Source organism: Odontesthes bonariensis, chromosome 5 (assembly GCF_027942865.1).
Source record: "Odontesthes bonariensis isolate fOdoBon6 chromosome 5, fOdoBon6.hap1, whole genome shotgun sequence".
NCBI lineage: Eukaryota > Metazoa > Chordata > Actinopteri > Atheriniformes > Atherinopsidae > Odontesthes > Odontesthes bonariensis.
Genome location: NC_134510.1, coordinates 23946022 through 23967002, shown reverse-complemented (window position 1 = coordinate 23967002; position 20981 = coordinate 23946022). Strand labels below are relative to the sequence as shown.

Genomic DNA, 20981 nt, shown 5'->3' with positions numbered 1-20981 from the left:
TTCACATAGATGAAAAATGCATTTAGCATTGCCAGTAATTGACTCTCCACATTAGCTTAAAGAATTTGTCTGCATGCAGGGAAAGATGACACAACACAGTTGTAGAAATAACAAGGCTCTGAGTGTCTGTCAGGGTCAACATGAGGAGAGGGAGAAGCTTCCTGGATCTTTATGCTGCAGCTGTTTCATAACACCGGAGAGCTTATGAAACTCTCCAGTCCCAGTTGGATCTGCCCACCTGTTCTTCGCTTTGTCTGCACTCATAAATTGTCATACGAATTACTCGCATAAGAATTATAACTCACGCAGACATAACCACCATCTTACACTCTTTATCCAGTTTTCCTCATGCAGTTAAACACCCTCTGTGAGATCCATAAATATAAATAACGAATAACAAATTATTGTTATTTTAGGGGTTCCAAAACTATATTCAAGTTACAATTCTTTTGTTTCACTGTTTTGTTGAAACTCCCATGGCCGTAATCGAAGACCGAGTGTCCTTTGTGGCGCACTGCCAGGACATTACTGAAGCCGTCTTTAACTTCTGTATCTACTTTTAGTTTTGTCATCAGCCAGGAAAATGCAGCGCAAACTGCTTGGGAAACAGAGACTGACTCAGCCGAATACTTCACCTCTTTACCCCACTACATGGCCAGGGTTGCTTTTTCAGTACGTTTTGGGTCATCATTCATCCGTACTGTGAAACAATGTCTATTCAGCTTTAGTGCATTAGGCTGAATCTGAACAGAGAGTAGGTCCCTGTACACTGGATTCATTGTGCCGTTTCCATCCCGTGTAAAATCATCAATAAAAAAAAATAAAAAAAACTTGCGCTGCCGTGCGATCAAAATAATGCGTGTCCATGCCATTACACAGCCAAGTGTTCGAGGATGGTGTAATATGCTTCATTTATTGAGCATTTTTGTTTGTTTGTTTATGTTTGTTCTTGTAAAAATCTTTTCTTTGTAGTTTCCTTCATGGAGAGAGCTCCTCACTTAGCAGGATGACAAGCAAGGTTTTCTTTATCAAGGTAAGTATCCTGACATCATTCATCATTTATCTAAAACGATCTGAATCATATGTTTATGTAATAATTCTGACAGGCAGAATGAGAGCAGCTTTTTTACCGTTTACTCGACAAAAGTGTTTTTTAAAGTAAAAAGAAAAAATGCTGAGGTGCTGCAATCAAGTCCTAAAAGTGTAGTGAAAATTCTGCGGTTTAAACTGTAACATTGTACACCAGTCAAACATTTTTCATTCTCATCACACACGATGGAAAAGGCAACAAAGCTATGATGCACACACGTAAGCATACTCCCCTTTAATGTTACAGCACCATCTATTATTCAGCTAGAGCAGGTGGGAGGGGCGGGGTAAAGGGGGAGTGGAGGCAGAGTTGAATGGAAAAGGGGTGTGGGGTAATCAAGGGTGGCGATGTGCGTCTTTGCACGGGTGTGTGTGTGTGTCTCTGTGTGTGTGTGTTTGAGATGTGGATGATTTAAAAAAAAAATAAAATAAAAAAAAAATGGAGGTGACCCCACCCCCCAACCCTGAGCACCATTCCGGCTTGCTCCCGTTCCATGAATGGCAAATTGCAGGCCGAGGCTGAGATGGAGGAGTTGAGGGAGACAAAGACCCAACGGCCCTCCGACCCCCTCTTCACTTCAGATGGGTGGTCCGTGTCAATACATCTCGTTAGCAATGAAAGAGCCAACAACTACAGCACACATTTATATACTTAATTAATTTCATTATATAAGCCATGGACATTTCTTGTGTAAACAAAATATGTTGGAGTCGTGACAGAGGAGTAACCTCTCAACCTCCTTGCACAGTGCACAATGCGATATGTGGGATAAAAAGACCCTGAAAAGGATGATCAAGTGAAAAGAATTATCAAGGCAAGGAAACCATTTTCCTTTGAAAGCAGATAATATGAGCATGTAATATATAAATATATATATATGTATGGGCGTATATGGGGAAAAAATAGGCAGCAATGATGAACCAAAGTTAAAGTACTAGACTCTTTGGCCATGTTAGTGGATACGTGAGGCAGGAGTCAGCACTCACAACCTGCTCTTATGGCAGAAGGTGACATAACTGGGAAGGACCACTTAGCAAAATGCTTTTACAATAAAGCCTCCTAAATGGTATGATAACTACATTCACCTCACTCTGCTCCCTACACAGATGCAGCTTAAATTTTGATCTTCAGCACGGCAACGTTCCACGTTTCCATTAATGTTCCTATTTTATGACACTATCAGCGTCCCGCTAGAGTAAGGGGGAAGGAAGGACGGCTGGAAGGTACCAATCTATAGGCCATTATGCAAAATATTAGACTCCACTCTTTCACAATTATTGCACTTTTTAACTTTTCCCTTTCAGTTGTGATTTCTTTCTTTAGGTGTTAAAACGTACATAGGTAGGGCTTAAATGAATGTACATTATTATTGTTGGTCTAAATGCTCCAAAATATATGGTTAGTTTAAAGACACAAAACACAGCTGAGAAAGGTGGGAACATAATTATCTCATCAGGTTTTTAGTGATAATCAAAAGCAAATAAACAAGCAAAAAGTTGGGGGATCACCAGTAGAGGAATCATCCTTTTGGAACCCTGAATGTCTGTACAAGATTTAATGGTAACCATCCAATATTATTTAAGTCTGAACCAAAGTGATCCACTGACAAATGTTCTCATCTGAAAGGAAGAAAACTATATTTACAACTAACATGTGTCCAAGAGGCACAGGCATATACCTTTGTAACAAAACGCCTACACTTGCATTATTCACAGTGTAAGGCTAAACACCAACTCCAGGCAAAGAAAGAGAAATGATAATAATACTATGTAATGCAGCACTTGAGACAAAACCAACACTGAAAAACAGATATCTCTGTTGTGTGCTCATGGCAGCTATCAAATAAAACAAAAACACACAGCAGCAGTGTCACTCATTGATCAAACAGAAAGAACCAGGCTTTGTTTCTGGTAGCCAGAACGCAGTGATGGCCCATTCAGCTGAAACAACTCCCACTTCTGCGCCCACACAGCCCCATCATCTAGGTTCACTCTGTCTGGAATGAAAGCTATCTGTAAACAAAATCAGTGTGGCTGTGAAGCGGGGATGACTTCACAGCTGAGTGAGGAAGAGGAGGACAGACAGAGGACAGGAGGGTTGAGAGCAGCAGGAGGACAAATCTCAGGTGCAGACAGTGAGACGCAGAGAGAAACTGAAGATCTTTCTTCACGAGGGACGGACAATTAGGACTAGGACACAGACAGAAGTCCCTCACATCCACCAATGATGCTGAAATGGGCCAATTTTCTTATTTTGGTTCAACAGATTACAAGATAATACATTACAAGTCTTTAAAAAAAAAAAAAAAAATCGAATCACCTATACTAACGAACCGACCGAATAAAACCTGAACAGTTCACTATCATACATCAGATTATCCTGCAACTGAGAAGCTACAACAGCTCAAAAAAGGGGCGTTTACGTGACCGATTAACAAACCAGTTGATTAGTTTTCATTCTCTTTGCCAGCCGAAAGCAACTAATCACTTCAGTTCTGCACACAGTATCCAGATTTTTAGCACAGCAATGTTAAACTGCATTTATCTCTGTCTCCTATTCTTAATTAGAGTTGCGCAAAGTTGTCTGGCTGTTTGCTTAGAGGCTAATTCACCCTTTAGTATTTGCAGCTCACTGCCAGACTCATTTAAACATGCACATAAGATCGTTCCTGACGGTGCGTTTCCCTTTCGTTTGCTTGACAAAAGATGCTGAGCTTCAAAAAAGAAAACTCGAGTTCTTGGGATACACAACGCTCAGATCATTTTTAAATTGATGGCCCCTGCCTTGTGATACCGCTAAAATATTAGCTAGCATAAATTAGAGTTTGCTCAGGAACATCCATGGTTCCTTGTTTATGATTTGACAGGATATCTACACAACGCAGCGTTCTGTTTTTAATTCAAAACACTTTGCATATTTTATAAAACTGCAATTGCTTATTCCTGTCGTATTGCTCATGAGGTTGTAAATTCACCACAGGCTCCACGCAGATGCATCCCAAAGTCTGTATCACAACATAACCAGCAGGGAATTTACTTTTATCCAATCAAGGCTTCGCTCCAAAATGTCCACATCACTTCTAAGTTATTCAAAACAATTATTTAGAAGTGAAGGTCTGCTTTAAATAAAGTTTTTTGTCAAAATATTTTTGTATTTTCTTTCAGCTTACACTCTTATGGATATTTTTCAGCTCACCCACTTGAGATGATATAGCTGTAATCACACGGTGTGTCACAAATTAATAATCACTCCGCATTAAACGGTCCAACCAAGTGTTGATGCACATCTGTGCGTGTGACACATCCATACCTGTGACGGGCCGATGCATCACGCAGTGAGCTGCAGGCTTTACAGAAACATATCCTCTAAACCTGGGAAATTCCTGTGATGTACCATTTTACTCAGCAGGGGAGTGATTTCTGCTGTGATAAGCATGCAGGGAGCATCACTGTATGTGTGTGCCAAGTTCACTCTTCCTGCTTTTGTTTTTTCCTTTTTTTGGGGGGGGCAGGAAAGAGTGACGCAGAAAGACGCAGAAACAGTTTTAGAGGAGACTGTGGCATAAAGGTGAAGGAAAAAGGTGGAGGCAGAGAGAGTAAGGGGGTGGAGGAGAGGGACAGAGGAAATAAGGAGTGAGAGGAGCTCACTTTCCATCAGCACAGCGGTGATCAATATCTGTGTCTGACAGGGCAGCATTTCAACCTGTACCGTAAATCACTTCCTATTATGATGAACCGCTAAATCACACGCACACACTCAAACACACAATAACCGAACTGCTGCAGACATACAAACGCACTCATGCAGAGACACGTATACAGCGCAGTCATTCACCATAGAACAGCCTGCTTTGGCACACACCAACAGTAGTTATTTATGTGCACAAAGCGTTCCCAAAAACAGGCGGTAACACCACGACAGGGAGCAGGAAAGTATGACTTCAGTCCAGTTGCACAACAGTGACTAACTTTAGTGAAAGGCTGAGCTAAGCACGAGTTTAATGTGCAGTATAAGCTGTAGGGATTCACACCGAACGAGAACATAAAGTTAATTTCTACTCAAAGTGTTGTTTGTGCCAATTGAAAAAAAAATTAAAAAATTTCAAGATTATTTCAAGAAGCAAGTTGACATTAAAGTTTTCAGGGAAAATGAAGCCACTTACACTCACACAGATCACTGCGTTATCAGCTAGTCACAGATATACGCTAGAGGAGATATAACAGCAATTAAGAGATCAACCTACAAACAAAGAGACACATAGAAATACAGAGACTATATTCACTTAAGAAGCTTGTGACACAGCTAAACAAGCAGATTTAAGAATGTAATATTCACCGATTCAGTTCCACATCCAAAATGAAGTTTCTTCCAAAAGCGTCAACTTGAAAGCTTGCTTGGGCCACGTGGTCCACCTAAAAAAATGCAGAGGACAAGTTATCTTCTACAGCTAAAGGCAGCTATAATCACACTCATGGCTCAGCTCATTAGCATTCCCTTAGGTCAGTTCTCATCTACACTGATGGATGACTGCATGTTCTTTACAGCATAAATCAGCAGTGAGATTAAGACCGTTTTCATTAAGTCATCAAGATTAGTTTTTTTTCATCTAAATTTCTACAAAGGATGTGACTGTGATACTTAAGCTATTAAGTCATAAATTCAGCTTTCTTTAATGCACTCACTCCGTAATATTGAAATCAATAAATCATCTCTAAGCACACCAGGTAGTTTTCTGTAGTTCAAAGTAGTTTCACAATACAGTTAACTCTTAGAAATTTCTAACCCATGCTGCACCAGTTCATTTTTAGAGTTACCATGTTTTTCTCTGGCAACCAGTTTTGTATGCCCCAAAATACAGAAATACATAATCCTCTCTTTTTCTGACTCCATGAGAGTGACTGATTTGGGTGGAGGAGGGTCTGATTTATTCCAAGTGTTGGGCACATATGGTACAGGCTCCATTACACGCCCCTTGGGGTCAATGAGAACTCCCAACTATAATTCCTGCAGGTTCAGAAGACCAACCAGCGCTGACCTTAAACACAACACACCCCTCCTCCTCTGGTTTTGCCCACAGGCCATCTTTATTATAGATCGGAGTCTGAATGACAACAAGGGGAGGAAGGGTGTATTTTGGGGGGTTTTTTGTTTCCATTTTAGGAAGCGCCCCTCTGCTCACCCAGGAATGACCCATGATGTCCCCAGTGTCCACAGACTCTATTGTTTGCTGGAGTGTGCCTGTGCGTGGTCAATGCATATATGAGCAGTTAAGAGGATGTGTGGGTGTCTGTGTGAGCATGTACAGATAGCAATCCCACACTTACAATGAAATCTAATCTGGCACATACCAGTAACTGTTCTTAATGAAGGCACATCCCATCTTGACAGAGCCGGACCAATATTAAGAAACCACCACTAACTCTTCTTCATTGATTTCTGACTTTAGCAGACCTGACTTTCCACTTATGATTGTCTGAGGATGATTGTAAGTGCTGTCAGTGCTCTGTGCAGAGACGCCGGCATATAAAAAAAAAAAAAAAAAAAAAACAAAAAAAAAAAACACACACACACACACACACACACACACACACGCACGCACACACACAGGCTCAGAAACATTTCACATGAAATGTTTGCTTTTCCACCAAAACATGAGCACTTTGCTAAACTGCCCGCTGCTCATTCAGTCGTGTTAGAGTCTGAGACTGAAAATAGGCGATGCAACCCAGGCCTATAAATAACTTCCTGAGAGTCACACATTTGAAGAAATATTTGACAGATTTGTTTTTAGGCCATTAATCTAAAAACAGCCAATAACTGATCAAACTTTGTACAAGTGACATCACAGATTTCAACTCTCCGGAGAACAGGCGACTCAAAACACATATCAAATAAAAAAAAGCTCTCTTATCCCTCCTGATTGCTTCCTCACTTGCAATGTACATTTTATAGCTCCATTTGAACTCTCAGGCTGTATTAACTGCCTCCATGCAAGCTCTTCCAAAGCTGTGAGCTGGCCCAATCCATTTTGAGAATGAGATAGATAGACTACAGCTGTAACGTGACTGAAAATTTAGCAAAAAGTCATGGCCTTTTCTATCATTTTGAGAGAAAGTACAGATGAAGAGAAGTATATTACGAACACTTAACTTTAGCTAAAAACTCTGGAATAATATACTGATCTTAAAAATCCATAATGACAAGAAAAGATTAGGTTCTTAGGGAATTTATGGCATCATTAAGAAATTAATCTCTTGCTTTTAAAACAGAGTTCAGAGAAGCCTGTGTAACAAACCTGTCGTGAGATTAGTATCAGTTTCAAAACAAGACTATTAAAATCCTCTCTGATGGCAGATGGTTCCTGTTAGCTTGTTTACCCATAGGGCTGCATCTGTGTCTGAGGTGTGGGAGACACAAAGGGTTAACACCTCCCTGCCTACTACCATCTGTAGCCCTCTCCATTCTGAGGCCTAAATAAGCTAACCTACACGACCCAAAGGCACACAAATTAAAGACGCATGACTAGTTTGCACCATGCTAATTGACTCATCACTTGAAAGGAACCCAGCAGACCTGCTGCTTCACCGAACTGACTCGGTGAACACAGTTACATGATCACAACACTTATTGCAGGGTATCGGTTATCAAAGGTGTAACCAAATGACTACGAGGTTTTCTTTCTGCGTGGATTTGCTACATTACTGATTTAAGTTTAACACATCCGGAGCCAACTTCACCATATCTTGCTGTGTAAAGGCCCTGCCATCCAAACACCAGCCAGCAGCACAAAAAATAGCTCTGCTTGTCTCCATTTTTCATCCGAATACAAATTTATGGATTATTTGGGTTCGTCTGACCCTCTTAGTACACATATCCTGGAGATCATTTGTGTAAAGCTATACCGAGCTAGCGGAACTGAAAAGGTTATGATTTACTGGATGTCTGAGACCAATACTGATACATTATTAATTTTTTTATTTAGTTTAAAGAACATACCTGTAACACTGGACTACTTTCCTTATGTTAAGATTACATGTGTTTTTAAACAACAAGACCTTTATTTGGTTATTAAAAATTCTGGGTTTTGTTGTTTTTTTTTTTTTAAATGTTCAATTTGGACATTTTATTGTGTAAGAAATAGTTTTCAGTGCCCTCTGGTGGATAAACTAATTCTAATAGTGTTTCTTAAGTAGCTTAAAAACAAACTTGTCCTGGATTTTTGTATCCATACATGCACTGCTCCTGTGCACCTGATTAGATTCAATTTGCAAATTAATCAGGCTGAAGGCTTCTAGTCACTCATTAGTGAACACGTTTTATTTCAAAATGCTGTTTAATGAAGAGCAGATTGGTCAAACAGCAGGACAGAGAGGTTAAAGTTATCACTAAATTTATTAATTATCCCAAATGATCTCAGAACCATTGTTGATGCTTTACTAATTAAGCACCCTCAATGAAAACTGCAACCACTGAAGTCATGCAGTAAGCAGAAATTTTTAAAGCAACTTTGTAGCGTTGCACGGTATTATTGGTAAGTCATCGGTATCGACCGATACAAGCTTTAAAATGAGATCTCGGCATCGGTATCCCTGCTTGGGAATCATTTTAGGATTTTCACAAGATTGGATCAATGCTTTAGGTACATGTATCTGTTTTATCATCAGCAATCGTTTAGAATTGGCTGGAAATCTGCAAAATCTACAAAAATACAATATTGTGCATCCCTGGATGATCTATTTTTATTCTGTTTTTCTTGTTTGGTGAATTGATCCAAACAGTATAGCTGCACACAGTGTAATATGTGTGGCCTGCTTCAGTCTAAATGTTTTAGTGTTCCGTTTTGCTATTTGTCAACTCATTTCAATCCTCTCCCTGAAGATGAGCACCGGGGGAGATGAGCAGATGAAAGATAAAGAAGCTGTAAACAATGAGAAGCATCTTTCCACCGCGCACATCCTCCATACGGACACTCCTCTTTCCATCCTCACAACATGAAAACACCGTGTACCTGCGTGGAGCCGGGGCTGGCCTTAACTCTGGTGCTGAGCTCATCATGTGTGATCTGGCTGTGATTGTTCCTGCTGTGGAGCAGGCGGAGAGGCACCGTGTCCTCCTTCCCGACAAACCTGCCTGCATCTCGGAGAGCCTTCAAGCTCGACAAGGCGTCTCCTGTACACAGAGAAAACACCGACCTCATTACCCGCCTGTTCCTACGTGAGGAAACCAGCAGTGAAAGGAATACACGCATTGCAAACATTGCTATCTGAAATGTCGATCGGTTCCATTTCCTTTGATCACATGAAACACCTTTAGGCTGCGTGCATATTAGAGACATGGCTCATAAAGCAGCCAAGGCTGATGAAAAAAACATAAACACTGGCGTTTTGATCAGGATTTAATGCTGTATCTGAGCAACAATGATGCACGTAAAATTCAAAACAGCATCAGTTACCATTCTGGGCATCAGGGCTGCTCTGGTGACCGACGTGCATCAATGCATAGACGCACAAAAGGGAAATCCACCATCGCGGACGCATCGTCAGCACCATCACCTTTCTCTTTCTGGTTGGAAATTAAGAAACAATGCGGTATTCCAAGAGGAGGCTGTGGTGGTCCTGCCTTCGCTAGGGCAGCCTAAAGCCGAGGCTGGTCGTCTGGTTAGCGCAGTCCCGTCGATGGGGGGCCATGGGGGTGCTTGAGAGTCTGAACGCCGAGCGCGTCTGAACGCACCGAGACCCCTCGGATCAGCGGCACGGAGGAGGCGCGGATGGGAGAGAGGAAGAGAGACAGGGAGGGTGGGAGGGAGGGAGGAGTGGGGACACCTCCTTAAAACACATCAATGTCCAGCGGCTCACTGCAGAAACGCCTAACGCATAAATATGAGCGGAGGCAGGAGGGAGAAAAACACCGGGCCCGGCCTTCCGCCGACTGGACCGACAAAAAAAGCTCACCGACATTTAAATGACTGCAGGAGCGCCATTCCTGCACAGTTCTTCCCATTATCATTATGACTCACTCCATCATCTGCCGGGGCTCTGAAAAGCCAAGTCCCCACCCCCACCAGAAGCAAAATAAGACAATAACATGAGACGAACAACGTGACGAACAGTTTGGCTTCTTCAACAGAATAATTGTTTTCACGCATTTAAAGCTGCAGGGTAAAGACAACATCACTTCTCTCGGGGAGGTTTTCTTGTTAACATCTTGAGCGTTGCTCTCCTCTTTTGTCCACTTCAAGCAGTTACTTCATTCCTGTTATTTTGACATTAAACCAAAGAGGACCTGTCCAAGAGTCTCCCATCCAATCTTCCAGAGTTAATGAGCGGAAGAGAACAAATTATATTCCAGGAGTGACTGTTTACGGTTTCTGGGACAATAATATGTTCATGGCCCACAAACTGCCCCTCTGCATCTCACCCAACTTCTTAAGTCTTTGATACTGTTGGAACATGTGTTCTGTCATTGATCAACAGCCTTGTCTCCGGGTGGCTTCCAGCTGCCTTTAAACACGCTGTTGCACAGCTCATGTTAAAAAGGGAGAACATTGACCCTTTTCTAATTTCAGGGACATCTCTAATTAGCCTTTCTTATCCAAAGTTCTTAAGAAAGTAGTTCTTACTCGGCTACATGCATTTAGTTGATCTTGTGTATAAAAAATAAAAATAAAAAAACATTTCCAATCTCATCACAGCAATGAATCTGCTCTTTTAAGGGTCTTTAATTATTTGATTTTAACTTCTGGAAACAGTTCATCCTATCAGACAGAATTGCATGGTCACTCCTCTCAAATGGCCAAACTCATCTCAGATGTCCCTCACGGTTCTGTGTTGGGCCCCATGCTTTTTTCTCTTTTCATCTGCTGCCCCTCACATCAGTTTCCGAGACACATAAGACTGCAACCACTGCATGCTCGTCTTAAGTGACATTAAGTCATGGATGAGTTTAAACGGCCTACAACCGAATGAAAATAAGACAGAGGTCTTAGGGCACAGTTGGTACATTTGTGAGTAATATTTACATTTCATTGAAGAATCTTGGTTTGACAGTGTTTTCAAATTTGACAAGCAGATTTCCTCCGTTGTCAGGTCCAGTTTAAACCAGTTAAGAGTTATAGCAAAAGTAAACAAGCCTGATCCCTACAACCTATGGATTTGAAAGAGCTCTTTACCTGTTGATGCAAGTTAAAAACAGAACACCCCACCCAGCATGAGGGGGACGAAGACGATGTAATTCAGGTGGTTTTAATGTCATGAATGTCAATGATAGCATTCGGTAGTTATTTCTCTTAATGCCAGTGGCGCAGATGTCTCATATGACTCAGAGCATCCTTTTGAGGGCAAAAAGGACAGAGCGAAAAGCAAAAGGAAAAGTGTCTGTACCTTCTCTGCTACTCTGCAGGGCTTTACTTTAAGATGAAATCAAAACATTTCATTACTTAATGAAGACACATTAAATAACTAATGCATGTACACTTTTACATCCAATTTATGGGCTAAGTCTACCATAAGTAGACATTTCTGCAGACAATAGGCAGGAATTTTTCATTTATTCAGCAAATGGAGATAAAATGAGTGGATTCTTGTAGATTAATCCAATAATGATGATGATATTTAACCAATTCACTAACAAGGAACAGATGCTTTTAAGCTCGATTCCTCAAGTTAGTGACAAAGAATTTTTACAGATTACACTGCAGACTGGTAGAGTAAAAACAAAACTTTTCCACTTGTAAACATGAGATATTATGGCAATGTTCAGTCACTTCAAATATCCTGTTACCTCATTCTGCACGTTATCAACCAGAGCAGCACAGATCACCACGGCTAAAGCTTTAAACTTTAAGCTGCCGTATCGCTGTGATTGTAGAACATACTGATGCTCATTTTTTCCCCTCCAGGTCTGTGGCACAGACGGTCCCGTGTGACCCTGCAAATCCATTAAGAGTAGTGAGGGAGAACAAGGGTACTGTTCTCATGCACTAAATGAAGGAAAAAGTTGAGGTAATGCATCAGAAAAACAAATTGAAGTACAGGTCATAAAAAAGTGCACTTAGGAGGATTCATAAAATGTCACATTTAAGGTTAAATACCACAGATTCGACCTCCAGGTCAATTTCCTACTCAGTGCTTCATAGATTTTCTATTGCTGTAAGATGTAGCAGCTCTGTGAAGTGACTGTTTTTGAAATACCGATGCATTTAAGTATCTCCTGACTAAGATCTCAGCCTATCAGTCAAGTTCACATCAACATGAAACTTTATAGATACGGCAGGTTTCACTGTTAAAGAAGTGTTGTGATGTTGGAAAATGTCGTTTGATTTCCAGTCCAATTCGATTCCAAGTTTATCATCAAAATGACAAATAAATATGGGCTAAAAAACATCTGCAAAGAAAACAATCTAAAATGTGGAAAAACACACATTTTATCGCCTCTGTGACACAAATGTTGACATTTAATATTCCACGTTTTAAGTTTTATAACTTAGACTGCGCCGTCAACAAAATATCAAAGCACACCAGCAGCTGCCATTCATCTGGCATAAGAGGGGGAAAAAGGACGATGTCTTTTCACCTTCTTTAACCCATCCAGACCATATATGTGTGTCTGACTTTCAGAGCTAAAAGTGACATTTTTCATAAACACAAAGTCAATTTACATCAAACGCTGAAGGTTTAACCTCTTTAAGGTTTTACCATTTCACATTTTCAGTATTTTTATGAGCAAAGGTTTTAGACACCAGTGAAAATTCAGTCTTAATTTTAAAGTAAACTTTGCTTTTATGAGGCAGTTTTCAAACACGGCTTAGATTTTTTTCTAACTCGCATTTTAAAAATATCTGCCTGTGGTCGGAATGGGTTAAACATGTTAAAAGACACAAAAATTATAATCATAGTTCATGGCTCCGAAAGTCCGGTTTGTCCCAATGTTCCTTACTGGTCTGCAAATCCATGAAACTCAACATCCGTGTCGTCACTGGACTTGAAAAGCTCCCAAAGGTTCAGTATTGAGTTGTCAGAAACGTCTCTTGGCTTCACCTGCTCCTCGTTTGTGTCCACTTTCCGTCTTTTGTGCTTATAAACCCTTACCCTCCTCTGAATCTTCCTGACCGGAGAGAAGCTTTGCACAGGGAAGCTCGTTTCATCTTTTTCAGGGAGATCATTTCCAGCTACTTTCTCTGAGAATGGGCTTCTCTCCTGGACAGCTTCAAACACTGACGTATTCTTGTTAATATCCACATGCTCCTCTTTAATAACATTGTGTGAGTAAGAGGATGAGCTGCTTGGGTCTTTTTGAGAGATGTGGTCGCCCCGTTTCATTTTTGAGGGAAACCAGGGCAGAAATTCGCCTCCAGAGGGAGCCGTTTCTGACCTCAACTGAGGAATCCGAGGCCGCTCGGCTGTTTGTGTACAAGCAGTCACACAAATCTGTCCACACGTCCGTTTCCGCAATGGAGGCTTGTGCTTGGATCTGTGTGAGTAAGTATAGAAGGTCCTCCGATCTGTTTTTCTTTGACTCGGTGGATAAGAGCCTGAAGCTGATCCCATTTTTATATTCTGTCCTGGATACAATCCATCAGACCCATCGTCAGTACGTTGTTCCTTTAATTTAACCGTCTCCGAGGGATCAAGATCTCCTTTGTGCTCCAAGTCAATTTTACCACATGGTCCAGGAGCAACGAGAACAGAAGAAACACTGCACTTTGGTCTAAAAACAAAGAAAGTTTTAAGAATTAAAGAAAAATCAGAACTTAAGTGAGTTGAATCAACAGTTGTGAATGATAGATGGTAAAAATTGGTAATGACAGCGAGGTTTATGCTCATTTTCTCTTGCTGCTAATGTTTGTGGTCGTCTCAAAGAAAAGAAAAAGATTACCTGTGCACTTTAGTTTTGATGTTGATGAAATCGCAGTGCAGGGTTGAAACCAGCCCGTCCACCACAGCGTACTCATCAGTCTTGGAGAAAGCCTTGTGTCGGTCACTCTGTAGATGCTGAACGAAACTTACTCGGTTAAATTATTGATAGGCTGTGAAGCTCCGGTCACATTAAGTGTTTGCTAATCATTTACTGAGTGATCTAAGAGGCATCAACCATGGGCACTGTTCCCGTCATTAGATTAACAACCACAACGCACTCACATTGTGTGGGACTCAAAATAGATTTTAATTAAATGAGATTAGTTCATTTTTCTTAAATCGTTTATATTTCATCAGTTTGTTGGAAAACAGACAGTACGAGCAGCACAGAGCTAAATGAAAGTAAAACTACGATATGTATGTCACTACAAAGATGAAGTTCAAAAGATGCTGTTAATTCACACAAACATTTACCAAAGACTGAGAATAAAACAAATAAATTATTCATTAAGATGGATACGGCCACAGAGACATCACCCACTGGTTTATGGGCTCGCATGCCAGACGTTTTACTGTCAAAAGGACTAAAAGTAAAGTAAAGCGAGACAGAACAAGAGTGACGAGAATCTAAATCAGAACCTCAGATACTATTCAGGCCGACAGCACAACAGCTTGACCCGACCCTAAAGCACACCCTGAGTTTAGAGGTACAGGAAGATGCAGTGACAGAAAATAACCAACAATACAAAGTTATAGCCCACTATCGTTAATTGATTGTCCATCCAAAGAAGAAGTCATGTTCACACCCTTGCACTGAATTGTGGGTGGAAGGTTAGTCTCATGTAACTGTGATATGTTGAGCTAAAAAGGGAATATCTGGGCGCATTCAAACTTTATTAACCCATTAAGGCCTAAGACGCCTGGAAAAGAATGCCTGTAAAACCTATGGGCGATTTCAGAGACCCCCTAAAACCTGAAGTTTTTCTGGAAACTCAGCAATTGTGTCAACGCCTACTAAATGATTGATTTCTCAGCCTCTGTAGCAGATAGAAACAAAATTCAAAAAGTATTTGAGAGCTTACACCTGTGGCTTTCTTTGGAAATTGAGTTTATTTACATACACATTCATGAAAATAGAAAATGTAAAAAGTAAAGTGCAGGAACAGCACTATTTTCAATTAAAAAAAACAGTAATAAAATAAAATTTAATTTTATATTTAAATGATTTATTTTATCGCCAGTAATCTCTTCGTACTGGCTGCACAAGGAGCCCATACACATTCCAATAAACGTTTTCATCTCCGGCACAGTTACGTGTGACCACCTTGCCATCTTTGCTCGAGCTGGAGTCTGAAGTACCTGGTCACTGTATCTATTCGTCTCGGAAACGAGATGCGCCCAAAGCTCCTCAGTAAAAATATGATTAAATGCCTGCAACGGTGTGGCATCTGCAGGTAAAGGACGACTTTCACCCCTGGTGTGCGTTTGAAATCTCTCCGTCGATTACGGTGGTAATTGTCAGTCTTCCACTCACATTCAAACCCTTCAAAATCCTCCTCAAACATTTGTGCTAGCCATAAATCTCCATCAATTGGGTCAGCACGTTCATCAGCATCATCAAAGCCAAGAAACTCCTCACAATCGCTCCCGTCTGAAATGTCTTCCCACTGAAAGTCCTCCATGCTTGGTTCGATGAAACTTAACTTTTTTTTTTTTTTTTTTTTTTCGATGTAACTTAACTTCAAAACAATGACACGAGGAACATGACGACACTCTCACGTGTCTATTATAATGCATTTAATTGGCGCAGAGGTCAATAATTAGTGCAAAACAACCTTATACATGAAAAAAAAAAAAAGTGTACGCTTTCCCGGCCTTAAAGGTAGAATAACGCAACAGCGCCCCCGGCTTTAAAGGTAGAAATGCGGCAATGCTTTCCCAGGCTCAATGGGTTAACCTACCAAAATGCCCAAAGTGGAAAATGAAAATAGCATGCGTAAGACCTGCCTTGCATAATTAAATACTTTGGTAAAACAATCAAGTGAAGTTCATTTTCCACTGGTCAAAAAGTCCATGAAGGCCCAACTTTTGAGTGAAATGTGAAAATTGTTTCATCAGCATTCAAAATGACCCTAGAAAATGATCGTCAATCCATCTTTTTAGCCGTTATGCTAACACATTAAACTTTTACAAGTGTGAGCACTTACCATTGTGAGCTTGTCGTATTTGATCATGCAGCACTCGCAGTAACCGCCTCGTTTCTTGTCTCGGTTCTTCTTTCGACCTTGAGCTTTCTCCTCGGAGGCTGAAGCCTTCGCGCCTCTGTTCCGAGAGCGTTATGAAATAAAACGACATGAAAACAATCCTCAATTCGTTTTGATAACTTTTCATTCAGTCTACACTTTGATCACCATCTCCAATTGTGCGGTTACACTTAAGGCTCATAGAACTTTAAATTGTACTCAATACTTCTGGCTTATGTCAAATTTAGTTTCTTACTTTGAAGACACTCAAAATAAAAGGTACAGGTGATAATTTGTAAGAGGTTTTGCATAGAATTTGTCATCAGCCTCTTTCACATGTGCCTTTGTTGCGCATCGTATCATGTGACAAAGTACAGAGTCGAAGTCGGAGGTTTAAGTTCATCTGCCGCTGATCTGAGCCGGAAGTAAGCATGTAAGGAGGTAGTAAAAGTGGCAAAATGGGTTTGCTTCACATGTACTAACACACATCAGAGTGTAGAACAGCGGCAGGTAACGGGGACGTCCTTTTTTCCACCTATAATACGCAACTGATCTGTGAAACAGGCTATTAAAACAGCAAGGCAAATATTACAGTTCAGATGCTAAAAGCAATGCAGACACGAAGCACAATACCTGTGTCGCTGCTGTTTGGTGTGAGGAGGATCTTTGTCCTCGACACAGAAGGGGCTGCAAGGTGCAACAGACTTCAGGTTGAACTCGGGCATGTTTGGCATCGTGAGGTAGATTGGACGGTAGTGCCTGGTGAGGGAATAGGAACGGTTTATATGTAAACACTCTCAGGACAGTACATGGATGTCAGGTTCTTGTAACCGTTTCCTACCTGCTTGAATCTTCAACCTTGATGAAGGGTTTACTGATCCGCCCTCCTGCAACAAATATCACGTTTCTCAACAACAAGAATATTGGGGATTGAACATACAGAACCTAAAATAAAAGCTTGAGTTAAGATACTCACCTTTACACCTTTGAAAGTCCTTTTTTGCTACCAACTCAGCTTTAACCTATTAAAAAAATTAATTAAAAGCAAAGTTTAACATTAGTATGGGCATCATTTGAAGACAACAGTCCTACATACAGGGCTACATTTTTTCATGCAACACATTGAAAGTTTTGGAGCATTAAACTCACACGTGTTGCGGCAGCAGCAGTCGCTGAAACCCGGCCGCTGAAAACCTTTTTTTTCTTGTGAACATAATCTAAAACATCTGCAGATGCAATAAAAAATAAATAAATACAGTGAAGATTAAATCAATTACAGCTTCGTACACAGCACAACCCTAAACAATGAAAGGTTTGGTAAAGTAAATGATAAATAAATGAGCTGTAGTGTGCAACCTACCATCTATGTAGAGGATTTTAACACCCCACTCCACAGCGTTTGACAGGATCCTGTCCATTTGTATCCTCCCCTAAAAACACACAACTTAGTGTTAGCTCAGAAAACAAGAGGTTATTAAATCTCCAAAGCAAATATCATTAGTGTGGCTCTAACAAACCTGCTCTTTAACAACTCTTTCCACCAACGACTTCCCTCGGCTTGAGACAAACTGTAAACCAGCAAAAGAAAACAAACATTATTAAATAGAAAACAACAAACCAAAATAAGTGAGTAAGTAAGCAAACATTTAAAAAAAAAAAAAAAAAAAACATACATTATGGTTAAAAAAAAAAGTATTTTTATTTATTTATTTATTTTAATGTGAAAGTTGAACTTGCCGTGTCTCCTTTGCCCTGAGATTTGCTTTTAATGTTGTCCCCATGGTTACCAGGACGGTGTGGGTTTGATCGCGGGCACGGTGAACTCTGTCCGGAGTCCGGGCTGGGAACAGGGGTGTCCTGTCTGAGGCGATGCACGTACCTCGCCTCCCGCTTGTTAGACACCAGATACCTAATTTCCTTACTGAAGAACTTCTCCACAGTCTAAATGGCAGAACAGAGAAAGACAGGGGAACTTTCTTTAGAGAAAGAGCAATAAATGTGTATGGCGATCCAACAACCTTTAAACTCACTGAGGTGTGTTCACATGGAGCTAAGTTTTTCCATGTGTGATCAGATTTGTAATCTTGTTCACGGCTTCTTTCTTAACAGCAACCATCCATCGCTGCTTTTGATGCACATTTATGAAAACATATCCAAGATGTCCCCAAAGATGAAAGTAACTCACAGTACCGATGACTACGGTAGTTGTCATTTATTATTCCTCCATTTAAGACAATTCCTTCCTCTCCTGAATAAGCCACCGGGAATATAGCCTCTACTGCCACCCTTTGGCAACACTTGCAGCCTACTTTATCATTTTTTTAAAATCATCTAACGTAAAATGTGTCTGATTCGCATTTCTTTTTGCAGCTTTTCAAAGGATCAATTCAAATTCTTTGCTAGTGAACGGACACCCAGTTAGTTTGAGCTACTGTATTTGTTTGCTCTTTTTGCAAATAGAGGTTATTTTTTAAAGCACAAACAGATGTATTCATACACAACCCCGTAAGAAAGATCTGCATCATTGGATTTTATGGAAGAATCTTAAACCAAAACTAGTGTTCAAAACACTATACACAGCAACATAATGAACCTTCACGCCCCCGGGTTGAATTAGATCTAAGATCATTGTGAACAGAAAGCAACATATTGATATAGTATCATAGTGATACTTTTACAACAAGACTTTTTCTCCTATTCGATATCTAAATCTGGAACAAAAGAAAACAGAGTTCAAAACATTTTCTATAAAATAAAAACAGTGGAGGTAGCCAGCGTGTTTTGCCTTACCCCTCCCAGTTCTTTGATGTCGCTCTCCAATGTCTCGGCCGTTCTGTTCGATGGCAGGTCCAGGTAAAACACTTTCCCTGCAAAAGGTCTGACTTGTGCAGAGGAGGACACGAGTGACGTTTGCTTGGCCTGGCTCACGTTTGTCTTTTCATCCGTATTTACACTTTTTCCTGAAAAGAGAATCGTTGTATTTACGGTACGTTTAAAAAAAAAAAAAAGGAGGGGGGGGGGGGTGACAGACAAGCTATTCTGTGCTCAAGTGTTCCGATAATAACGTCAAACAACAAACTCACCCACTACAAATCAGTCAGTAAAATAAGTCCACTGACCACTAAACAGCTACAATGTAGTGTAAGGGGACAAACATTTGGACAAAGCTTATCTGCAACTGACAGGCTCAGACTGTTGGTATATAGGATCTCTACTCCAGTCACGTGAAAATGAAGAGACTTGCACCGAAACGCAATGGGAGTTGTTGCAGAAGAGCACCAGTACACACCCAAAGTGAGAGTAGAGGCAACTGCCAGACGATGAGAAAGAAGATGCAAAAGATGGCTTTCTGAAAATGAGCAGATTCAGGTGTGCGTCTCTAAGTTATGGCAACAAAATGTCACGCCACACTGAAAGACTGGGACATGCTAAATAGCTCGGGTTGGTTTTCTAATTAAAATAATGATAATAACAAATTGATGTGAATACTCGCACACCCTGCAGACCTTCCTGACGGTAGTAAACACATCAGTGGGGTGACGACTTTCAAGTGGTAGAGACACTCTTGCAGATTGTAAAAAAACTAATTTGTTGGCAAATATTTCGCTGAAAGCATTTGCTTTTCTTATTCTCCGAGTCCTCGTGAGGAGCTATTATTTTAACTTCTATAAATAGGTACGGCCATCGATTTAAGATGCAAATATTGTGTACAGCCAAAAAACAAGACAAAAACACATAAATTACACACTTTTTAGAATAAAAACTCTATGTACATCAAAACTGTGGCTCAGATCAAACGTAATCCTTCAATAAAAGGGATGAAAATGATTGTTACTGAAGGGGAAAGTCTGAATGTTTTACATGTTATCAACGTGAAACTTCCCAAACTCATTTGCGACACTGTTTTTAAACACCTAGCTGGCATGTTATGGAAACAAATAAAAAACGTCTGTACCTTGCCAACTGGGTCTTGGATGCTTCTGAGTGCGTCTCGGTTTCATTTTATTCTCTTTAATCGATTGAAATTGTTTCTCTATCCTCTCGTCTGCCCATGCAGTCGCCGTCAGCTCCCTGAGTATAAACATAGAAAGAGAAAGTTTATTAGCAAACAAGCCAAAAAAATGGAACAAATAACAAACTCATGGGTGGTACGTGAAAATGTAACTGACGGTTTGCTTGCTGCAAACGTTTAACTGTCTTTACGCAAACTTGTTTTTAGTCTTCTTTCCCTAAAAGATACACAACATCCCTGTTTGTTTGTCACTGTGCTCACAGTGTTTCTGAAACTAACCTAAACACCCTAAATGAATTAGCGTCTTACCTCAGTTTCCTCCGACATGCACTTTGTTCCCCTCTCAATCTGTCGTTGTAAACTTTTTCGTCGATTTTCAACGTTCCGTTCCCGCTTCAAATCCGGTGACGGACAAAGTCCAGGCGGCCATGTTTGATACTTCCCTGTTGCGTAAATAAATGTTCGACTTCGCCCCCGGAAGCGCCAAAATTCAGAAAGTTTACAAACTATTCGTTTTCAGCCTAACACAAATATCAGATTTTTACCCTCTTTAAAAATATTTCATCTAGTTGTCCTATCCATAACGAAGAACTTTGAAGTGTGGCGGTCTAACGTAAATCCTTCAAACCTGGCAACACGTAAATAAGTAAATGCAACCTTAATGTTTGTGTGTGATGTTTCTTATCACTTTGCTGTTAAAAATAAATCAAATTTACATTTTTTATAAATATGTAATCAAATAATTGTTTCTTCTTTAACGTAGTATTAAAGAGCTGTGTGGG

The 20981-nt window shown here is 40.4% G+C and overlaps 2 protein-coding genes across 3 annotated transcripts in view; both read right to left on the bottom strand.

The window, feature by feature from the left end:
* adam22 (ADAM metallopeptidase domain 22) overlaps nucleotides 1–10256 on the bottom strand; it is a 64022-nt gene extending 53766 nt beyond the window's left edge. Inside the window, exons 1-3 of one of the 2 annotated variants that reach the window (XM_075465491.1) lie at nucleotides 9543–10256; nucleotides 9099–9259; nucleotides 5426–5502 (exon numbers count right to left, since the gene is read on the bottom strand). In XM_075465491.1, coding sequence (XP_075321606.1) covers nucleotides 5426–5502; nucleotides 9099–9259; nucleotides 9543–9639 — 335 coding nt within the window. In that variant the 5' untranslated portion in view covers nucleotides 9640–10256. The remainder of the gene's footprint in view (nucleotides 1–5425; nucleotides 5503–9098; nucleotides 9260–9542) is intronic. The other variant, XM_075465492.1, reaches the window with a different exon arrangement.
* Nucleotides 10257–10807: 551 nt separating this feature from the next.
* dbf4 (DBF4-CDC7 kinase regulatory subunit) lies at nucleotides 10808–20684 on the bottom strand. Its single transcript, XM_075466673.1, has 13 exons — nucleotides 20509–20684; nucleotides 20143–20258; nucleotides 18978–19147; nucleotides 17925–18128; nucleotides 17705–17755; nucleotides 17548–17617; nucleotides 17337–17413; nucleotides 17164–17209; nucleotides 17029–17074; nucleotides 16821–16946; nucleotides 16152–16266; nucleotides 13964–14079; nucleotides 10808–13795 (listed from the first exon to the last, which is right to left on the bottom strand). The coding sequence occupies exons 2-13, from the start codon at nucleotides 20186–20188 to the stop codon at nucleotides 13021–13023; spliced, it is 1842 nt and encodes a 613-aa protein (XP_075322788.1). The 5' UTR covers nucleotides 20189–20258; nucleotides 20509–20684; the 3' UTR covers nucleotides 10808–13020.
* Nucleotides 20685–20981: the final 297 nt, after the last annotated feature.

What these genes read in the sequence shown, in the direction of transcription:
- dbf4 (XM_075466673.1), bottom strand. Translation starts at nt 20,188, where the DNA reads ATGAAACCGAGACGCACTCAGAAGCATCCAAGACCCAGTTGGCAAG. An exon ending in CTCAGGGCAAAGGAGACACG is followed by an intron (nt 17,756 to 17,924) that starts GCAAGTTCAACT and finishes GCTGGTTTACAG; the next exon opens with TTTGTCTCAAGCCGAGGGAA. An exon ending in ACCAAACAGCAGCGACACAG is followed by an intron (nt 16,267 to 16,820) that starts GTATTGTGCTTC and finishes CTCTCGGAACAG; the next exon opens with AGGCGCGAAGGCTTCAGCCT.